The sequence below is a fragment of the Canis aureus genome, chromosome 28 (genome assembly GCF_053574225.1).
Source record: "Canis aureus isolate CA01 chromosome 28, VMU_Caureus_v.1.0, whole genome shotgun sequence".
Taxonomy (NCBI): domain Eukaryota; kingdom Metazoa; phylum Chordata; class Mammalia; order Carnivora; family Canidae; genus Canis; species Canis aureus.
In genome coordinates this window covers 2,655,340-2,665,000 of record NC_135638.1, presented here as the reverse complement: position 1 = coordinate 2,665,000, position 9,661 = coordinate 2,655,340, and the positions used below count along the sequence as shown (strand labels likewise).

The 9,661-nt window shown below is 35.2% G+C and overlaps 1 protein-coding gene and 1 long non-coding RNA gene across 3 annotated transcripts in view; one reads left to right on the top strand and one right to left on the bottom strand.

Moving 5' to 3' along the window:
* LOC144300312 (uncharacterized) overlaps positions 1–2,368 on the top strand; it is a 19,105-nt gene extending 16,737 nt beyond the window's left edge. Inside the window, exon 2 of the long non-coding RNA XR_013366896.1 lies at positions 2,271–2,368. This is a non-coding gene — a long non-coding RNA (uncharacterized LOC144300312). The remainder of the gene's footprint in view (positions 1–2,270) is intronic.
* VIRMA (vir like m6A methyltransferase associated) overlaps positions 1–9,661 on the bottom strand; it is a 58,990-nt gene that overhangs the window by 2,567 nt on the left and 46,762 nt on the right. The window contains exons 18-22 of one of the 2 annotated variants that reach the window (XM_077876230.1): positions 5,466–5,618; positions 4,834–4,994; positions 3,983–4,079; positions 1,941–2,107; positions 1,150–1,481 (exon numbers count right to left, since the gene is read on the bottom strand). In XM_077876230.1, coding sequence (XP_077732356.1) covers positions 1,150–1,481; positions 1,941–2,107; positions 3,983–4,079; positions 4,834–4,994; positions 5,466–5,618 — 910 coding nt within the window. The remainder of the gene's footprint in view (positions 1–1,149; positions 1,482–1,940; positions 2,108–3,982; positions 4,080–4,833; positions 4,995–5,465; positions 5,619–9,661) is intronic. The other variant, XM_077876231.1, reaches the window with a different exon arrangement.

The following is a 9,661-nucleotide window of genomic DNA, read 5'->3' as shown; positions in this document are numbered from 1 at the left end:
TCAAAGTAACAAGAGAAACTATGAAATTCTGTAAATGACATATTTGCCATATACTACATTGTGGCAGTACTGTATGTGGTTAGAAGCAGAAGCTCTGGAGCCAGACTGCCAGGGTTCAAATACTGGTTCTGCCACTTATATATCCTGGTGAGCTGACTGGTAGTTTTCTCTGCTGTAAAGTGGGGGTACTAACAGAACTTACTTCAAAGGGCTGATTTGAGAGTATTATATATATAATAGTCCTAACACAGCTATGTGTTTGTTATTAATGTAAACTGCTATTCTCTCACTGCCAAGTCAGCAGTACGAAAACATGTCATCAATCCACTAGTGAAGAATAATTTCTACAAATGCACTGTTTCTAAGAAGTTTAAACAAAGAATGTTCAATAAATCACAGAAACAAAAAAATCATGAAGTAAAAGCAGCCACCGTTAATGATCAATAAAACAAGTTTCATGTATTTTTGTTAAATTCTACAACAGTAGCTTTAAAAAGAAATAAGATTTGTGTTTAAAGCTCTACTGTGCAGTGGTCTCCCTAACTCCCATATGGAGGGTGGCATTTTTGAAATAGGTATGACACAGGTGTACAATGTTTGAAATGGAACTTATTAACAGATAAAATCTTGAAACAATCTGAAACATTAAACTGAAGTGTCTGGCTGGCTCAGTTGGTAAAGCATGCAACTCATGATCTTGGGGTAATGAGGTCTAGTTCCACACTGAGTGTAGAAAAACTTAAAAATAAAATCTTAAAAAAAAAAAAAAAACATTAAATGAAACACCAAGAAGTAGATAAGAGACTCAACGGTGAACTACACAAAAGAATCCTAAGGAAACTGTTGGTAAGCAGAACTGTGAGAATGTACAGATATTACTCAGAAAGGATAAACACGATTCCCAATGTGAAAAGGAAAATAATTAGCCAATTGACTTCTTTTAAACTTATCACTAAACATGCAATTAAACATTAACTTAAAATTTTTTTTTCTATTCAATAAAGTATTCTGCAAATAGTTACCAATATCTAAGAGGTAGCTTAATTGTAGTAACTGAAAAATACTTTATCTGAATCACATCTAAATCACTTCTATACAATATTCTAGCATTCCAGTACTCTAACCCACTAGAAAATATACGTAAGTCACCTTTTGAAGCAGGTGGTGTGAAAAACCTATTCTGACTGTGAAAAGCACCCCGTCCTCCTCGATTGCCTGAAAATCCACCACGAGAAGAAATCTTCTGTGATACTTTGAGTGGCCGTTTCGGTGGGGGTATTCCATCTTGAGGGACCACTTCTTTACTCTCAGCTGCAACAAAGTCATCCACATGCATAGATGGTGGTCTGCTTGTGTTCTGTTTTCTCTGACGAAAAATATCATGGGGTCGTATACCCTGTCCAAATCCTCCCCTGCCCCTTCCTCTTGGTGGTGGCACAACATGAGCTCGTTTGGCAGGTTCAATGTATTCAGATTTCCCACTATCAAAACAAAAACACTCCATGAAAACGTATTCTTTTTCTTCATATTTCCAGTGAATATATGTCAGTCTTAGCAATATTGAAAATTGTATTTCAATTATTTCTTCATTCAGCTGCATTAATGTTACCAATATCTCTATTATTCTCCAGGGATATACTACAAAACTAGCTAAGAATGGTACTCATAACTTATTGATATGACTAACAATTATTTTAAATAATCCAGTTCACCTCTTGTTCAAACCTTCTAAACTCTCATAAAGTAGAAAAATGTAACAAATGTACTGGGTATATCCTGGCCAAAGTATTATCTTTAAAAAAAAATTTCAAACAATATTCATGATTAAAGTATTATGTCATCTTCCTTTTTTTCTGTATAGTTAGTGTCTTTCTTAAAGTACATTACAATAAGTAAACTTCTATGACCACAATCAAGATCTTTGGTAGAATAGATTTTACCTTGAAGTTATAAAGGTCTCATGCTTGTGCTTCCCAAGTTTGAATCCTTTAGTAGTCTTAGTTCTCCCTGGAGATGATGGTTCTGACAAAAAGGAGCGTTCTAGTTCTGAATGCAAGTCAAAGTCACTACAGCATTTTTCAGAGAGCTCAATTAAGTCAACCTTCACCTGCAGTCATAAAAATGAAACAAAATGAAAAATACACCTTAAATGAAATTATTAATATAACAATTACAGAAATTCTTATTTCCTATAGATTATTTTTAACTCTCAGAATAAACAAATTATAGGTCGGCCTCCTCTCATTTTTTCTTTTTCTTTTTTTTTATAGATTTTAAGTAATCTTCACATCCAACATAGGGTTCAAACTCATAACCGCAAGATCAAGAGTTATATGCTCTATCGACTGAGCCAGTAAGGCACCCCTTTCACTCATCTTTTCAAAAAGCAACATCATTGGTATTTAAAGAAAAAAATCTTAGGAATTTAGCTGCATTTTGGGATAGGATGGGGTGGCATTCCTCCTCAAAGAAGGGCTATTAATTAGGGGGGGGCCACTGCTGTCTGACAAGGAACTCAGAATTTATCTATATAAATTAACAAAGTAGCATTTCCAGAATTCTTCCAAAACAACTGGAAATAATATACTTTGTAAGCCTTGTATAGTCATGGTATTTATTATAAAAGGATTCTGTGCCACAGTTCTCAAAGTTCTATGCATTAGTTCCAGAGAAATAAAAACTATGTTTATGTTAAGTTTTATTTAAATTTAGCAAACCTAAAAAAAGATTCCAAATTCTCTAAACCATGTAAGGTTACAATCTTCATTGCAAGATAGTTATATTTCAACACTAAAATTATTTTTAAAAAAACCTTCTAACAGAAATTTTAGATCTGTGATACTAAATATGGTAGCCACTAACCACATGTCCCTATTTAAATTAATTAAATCAAAAATAAAATTCTTTAGTTCCACTAGCAACATTTCATTACTCAACAGTCACATAAGATTGATGGTTACTGTACTGGACAGGGCAGATTATGAACATTTCTGTTACTGCATAAGGTTCTATTGGACAGAGAGCAGTCCTAAAAAATCATTGAACAGTTTACACGGAAGGAGAAATTAATTTTTGTTTCTAAAAAAGCTCTATATCCAATGTGGGATTCTAACTCACGACCGACCTCAAGAGTCACATGCTCTACTGACTAAACCAGCCAGCTACTCTAAGAGAAATTAACTCTTTAATGCAACTTAAATAAAATTTTATGTAATTATTTTTTAAAAAGGGAAAGGAGCCCTTATTAATATACTAAATACATCTTAAATGTGAAGTAAACAATTATTTTAGTCTCATTGCATGTGATAAATATTAACACTTTTTGGACCAGAGAATATCCAAATATATTTATTTTTTTGATCAAGGAAAAAAGAATATATGGTACAATAATATGTAACTGAAATCAGCCTCCCTAATATAGCTCTGAGAAGCATAAATCAGAGTGCTCTAAATTTTAAATGTTTAACTATACTCCCACACCTGTCCAGCATTATGTTTAAGAATGTGAATTCTCATTTATATCTATATTATTTTAACAAATACGTTCTTCACATTTCCCTCAAATTAAGAGCAGATTGCCCAAATACCATTCCCTTCCTTAAACCCCAAAACAGGAATGAACTGCAATTTTGTGGGATACTTTTCTCTATTCTATACCCTACAAATATAAGTGCCTCAGGGTATTTAGGCAAAAACATATTTTTTCCCTAAAAAAAATCTCATTCTCAAATATACAGATCACTAACTAGAAAGAAGCAAAACAAGTTAACATAAAAAAACTGAGTTTCCTGGATACCATTAAGTGGGCAACTGATATAAAAATAATGTAGGTACTAGTCCCCAAATGGGCTTTTAACTGCCATACAACATCTAACTTATTTTGGTGCTAACAATACACATACATACACACACACACACACACACACACACACAAAATCAACAATAACTTTTTTCTAATATTTAGTAATAAAATTACTTATACCAAATCCAGATCTGTATCAATCTCTTCAGCCTGAAATGGAGTGAACCACATGGATTTCAACTGATCATCCATGACATCAGCTAGCACATATGCAGTCCTAGAACAAGAAAGGTATTTGGTAAAATGTAGAATTCCCACATCAAATATTTTACCTTATTTTCTAAGCAAAATCTACAGAAGATACAATTAAAAATAGTACACTGAAAACTATTAGTAAAATTAGTACTTAAAAGCAACGTTTATTATGTTGTACTAGTAAGTACAGAAACTGCCTGTATTTAATTTTTCTAAATTTAGAGAATAATTCCATAAACTGAATAGTCATTATGCTCCAAAAATACAGTGCTCCAAAGATCAAGAGGCATATAACTTCTAGATCAGGGATCAGTAATCTATGACCCCCATTCTGCAAGCCCGTGTATAGCCTATAAGCTAGAAGTGGTTTATTTTTTAAAGTTTTTTTAAAAAGCTATAAGAAACAAACAAAAAGCTACCGAAAAACATGCAACAGAGAGTGAACGCAGCTTGCAAAGCCTAGAATTTTTCTTATCTGGCCCTTTACAGTAAAACAGTTTGCTGGCCCTCTGTAGACCCCAGTCATTAAATACACAATACCTACTTAACCACAAAACATTGCTTGTTTTACCTATTGTTTTTTTTTTAATTTTTTTTTTAATTTTTATTTATTTATGATAGTCACAGAGAGAGAGAGGCAGAGACACAGGCAGAGGGAAAAGCAGGCTCCATGCACCGGGAGCCTGATGTGGGATTCGATCCTGGGTCTCCAGGATCGCGCCCTGGGCCAAAGGCAGGCGCCAAACCGCTGCGCCACCCAGGGATCCCTGTTTTACCTATTGTTAAACAGATTCTGGAGAGATTCTGGAGCTGAAAGTACTGGTTCTACATCCTGGTCACCGAGAGGTAAAGGATCACCAGATGATTCCAGCATCTGCTTAAGTCCAACTACATTGTCCAACAAAGAATCCAGATTGTCATCATCTTTTGAATGTTCCTAGATACAGACAGAAACAGAATTAAATGATGCAGGCAAAACTTGAACATTTATGTCCATGATCTGACTCCTTAATAGAAAGGGTTATATTTTTTTGATTACTAAGAAATTTGGAGCACCATCAAAAATGTATCAACTTAATATTAAACATACTTAAATAAAATCAACATCAAAAACATCTGTCATTTTATTTCTAAAGAATGGTAGCAGGAAGCACCCTGCATTCAAACAGATAATTCAAAAACTATTGCCTTCTTCTTTAATATTCATAATAGTATGGAGGACTTCACTCCAAATTATTAATTCAAAGACTATTCCAAACTTTGTAAGTACCCAATTGAGGGTTCACTATTTAAAAAGGTCACTATGAAAAACTTGTACTAGGCAAAAAAAGAAGAAACTTTATCTTGCGAATGAGCTGTTTTATCTTGTTTCTGGTTTTGTTTTTGTTTTTGTTTTTTTTTTTTTTACCAAAACAAGCTTCTCTAGTTCAAGGAACAAATTTTCTGGACTTTCTTCTTTGCTTTGTAGAAGCTGTTTTAACTCTGCAGCATTAATACTCATTGTCCGTGATGGATGAGCTCCCTCTACTTCCATGAGACCACTATCATCTCCACAACATCCCTGTAAATGTCACACACAAGTTAAATTTGAGAGCAGAGAAATTTGTAAAGATGCTTCCAAACTTATTTAGATATTTAAGCCATTTGCTGCAATCTCCCCCTCAATGTTTTGGTTATACATTAGTACAAATGGCTAGTTTTAAGAAAGACTTAGCACAAAGCTGAAATAGGTTTCTTTGAGTAAGACTCATATAAGTATGTAAACACACATATTCAATTTACTAGCAGCAAGATTTCTCAAAAAAAATATCCAAAACAAATACAATAAGCACTTGTAGGACATGTAACATACTGTTTGATACTCAATAAAATGCCTACTATAATAAAGAACTGATAGAACCTGAATTTATCTTTCTGGAGATAAGGCAAACAACTAAAGAAAACTACCATATTTAAGGCTCTGTTCTGTCATGAAAAAAGTGAATATTTCCTGCTTTAAAAAGTAAATCATATAATAAAATGATTTGGGGCATGATAATAATTTAATACTAGAAAATTCAACCAGCAAACCAAATCTTGGTTCATGAAAACAATCTGTCCACATTGTCACATGTGATAGAACACTTGAGTAGTTCCAAATCTTTAGAACACAATCCTATTTTATTATTTTTATTTAGGTATAATTAACATACAGCATTGAGAACTAATCACCACAGTAAGTCTAGTTACCATCTGTCACCATACAAAGTTAATACAATATTATTGACTACATTCCTCATGTATTACTCATTTTATTTTCTTAAAGTTCATTTATTTTTTTAGTAATCTCTACACGTGGAACTTCAACTCAGGATCCCAAGATTAAGCACTGCATGCTCTTCCAACTGAGCCAGTCAGGCGCCCCACCTTAAATGGCTCAAAGTGAATATGGTCTCATAGAGGAGCCTATAAACCCAATCTAGATGCAGGATTTAGTACTTTTTTAAAAAAGATTTTATTTATTTATTCATGAGAGACACCAAGAGAGAGGCAGAGACACAGGCAGAGGAAGAAGCAGGCTCCCTGTGAGGAGCCCGATGTGGGATTCAATCCTGGGACCCCAGGATCACGCCCTAAGCCAAGGCAGATGCTTAACCACTGAGTCACCCAGGCATCCCCAGGATTTAGTATTTTTAAATAGGCATTAACAATAAAAATTTTCTTTGGGGATCCTTTGTCCTATAACTGGACACATTTCAATGAAAATTAAATGAAAATTATTCTAAATAAATTCCCACTCACACGAACACTTGTGCCTGAAGCACACTTGTTTTTTTGTTTAAAGATTTTATTTATTTATTCATGAGAGACACAGAGAGAGAGAGAGAGAGGCAGAGACACAGGCAGAGGGAGAAGCAGGCTCCCTGTGGAGAACCTGATGCAGGACTCGATCCCAGGACCCCAGGGTCACACCTTCCCTGAGCCGAAGGCACTTGCTCAACCACTGAGCCACCCAGGTGTCCCCTGAAGCACACTGGTACCTTTCATAAAACACAAGACTGAGGAAGTCACTTATTGTTGTATTAAGGAAGAGGGTATATAGTTTTAGTGAGAATCAATAAAACATTATCTGTAAGAGTTTTACTTGCTTTGCTTGGAGGTAAGGGGGAGATTGACAATGATCTAGCTTATGTTTAAGTTTTTAAAAATTAAGGTAAATGATGTAAAAATAATCAGAGTACACTGACAGAAACAGACTATACAAGGTTCTCTTTAAAGGAACTGTCCCCTAAATATTAGTAAACTGGATACATTAATGGACTAAATACATTTTATTGAAGTATATTAACCAGATTACAAATTACCAGGGCATTTGCTTCTTTCCTTACTCTGTTATTCATATCACTTTCACCAAGAGTTAGAAAGTTTAGTGTAACCGAATCAGAAAATATTATAATTATCATTTTTAAAAGTCAGAGAAAACAGAGTAAGATAATCAGTTAAAAGAAAAGGGGAGAGAGGATCCCTGGGTGGCTCAGCGGTTTAGTGCCTGCCTTCGGCCCAGGGCATGATCCTAGAATCCCGGGATCGAGTCCCACATCGGGCTCCCTGCATGGAGACTCTTCTCCCTCTGCCTGTGTCTCTGCCTCTCTCTCTCCCTCTCTCTGTGTCTCTCATGAATAAATAAATTTAGAACAATCTTAAAAAAAAAAAAAAAAAAAAAAAAGAAGAGAAAAGGAGAGAATTTATGTCTATCCAAAAACCTGCATAGATGTTTTATAGTAGCTTTATTCATAATCACCCAAACTTGGAAACTACTAGGATGCCCTTCACTAGGTGAATGGATAAACGTGTATAGACACACAATGGAATATTATTTAGTGCTGAAAAGAAAAGAGTTATCAAACCATGAAAAAATATAGAAGACTTGCTACATATTGTCTGATTCCAATTACCTAACATTCTGGAAAAGGTAAAACAATGGAGGGGTAAAAAGATCAGTGGTTGCTGGAGGTTAAGAAGGAAACGATGAATAAGTGGAGCACATAAAATTTAAGGCAGTAAAATTATTCTGCGTGACACTACAATCGTAGATACACATCATTATGCATTTGTCAAAACCCACAGAATGTTAATACCAGTGAACCCTAATATAAACTATGGATTTTGATATGGAATATGAGAATAATGTCCACGTAAGTCCATCAATTGTAACAAATATATTACTGTAATGCAGTAGATTGGTAGGTTGATAATAATGGATATTTGGGGATAGTAGGAGATAGTAGGGGAAACTGTGCAACTGTAGGGAGCATGTGCATCGGGGAGATGGGAGGAACAAGAAGTACATGGAAACTTTCTGTACCTTCCACTCAATTTTGCTGTGAACCTAAAACTGGTCTAAAAAACCTAAAACAGGGATCCCTGGGTAGCTCAGTGGTTGAGCATCTGCCTTTGGCTCAGGTCATGATCCCAGGGTCCTGGGATTCAAGTCCCACATCAGGCTCCCCACAGAGAGCCTGCTTCTCCCTTTGCCTATGTCCCTGCCTCTCTCTCTCTGTGTCTCATGAATAATTAAAATCTTTTAAAAAATAAATAAACAAATAATCTAAAACAAAGAAAGATTTTAAAAACTATGAATTAAAATATTCAGAACAATGCAAATTTTTCGTCTCCCCATAAATCTTTTTCATTATTATGAGCAGAAATAGTTTTGAACAAAATAAAATGCATTTTACATTTTAATCCACTTACTCTATTTATTTATTTTTTAATCCACTTACTTTATACTAAAAGTCATCTTATAAAAATCTAGGGTCAAATTTAGCACCATTTAGCACATTTTAATCCACTTACTCTATTTATTTATTTTTTAATCCACTTACTTTATACTAAAAGTCATCTTATAAAAATCTAGGGTCAAATTTAGCACCATCTGTATACACATTACTTTTAGAAATAGTAATAAAGGGATGCCTGGATGGCTCAGCGGTTGAGCTCTGCTTTCATCTTAGGGCGCGATCCTGGAGTTCAGGGATTGAGTCCCACACCAGGCTCGCTGAGGGGAGCCTACTTCTCTCTCTGCCCCTCTCTCTCTCTGTGTGTATCTCTAATGAATAAATAAATAAAATTTTAAAAATAAAAAAGAAATAGTAATAAAGAATTTTTAAGGGATGCCTGCGTGTCTTAAGCGTGTTAAGGGTGTCTTAAGTGTCTTAAGGGTGTCTTAAGATGGTTTAGCGTCTGCCTTCGGCTCAGGTCATGATCTCAGAGTCCTAGGATCAAGCCCCATGTTGGGCTCCTTGCTCATGTTGGGTGAGTCTGCTTCTCCCTCTCTTCCCCACTCATGCTCTCTCTCGCTTTCTCTGAATAGATTTATATTAAGTAAAGCAATTTAGTATCAAAAACACTTTACACAAAGAAAAACCCAGGTGGAGATGGTTTCACTGGTGATTTTCTATCAAATGTTTAAAAAATGAATACAGGGATCCCTGGGTGGCGCAGCGGTTTAGCGCCTGCCTTTGGACCAGGGCGCGATCCTGGAGACCCGGGATCGAATCCCACGTCAGGCTCCCGGCATGGAGCCTGCTTCTCCCTCTGCCTATGTCTCTGCCTCTCTCTCTC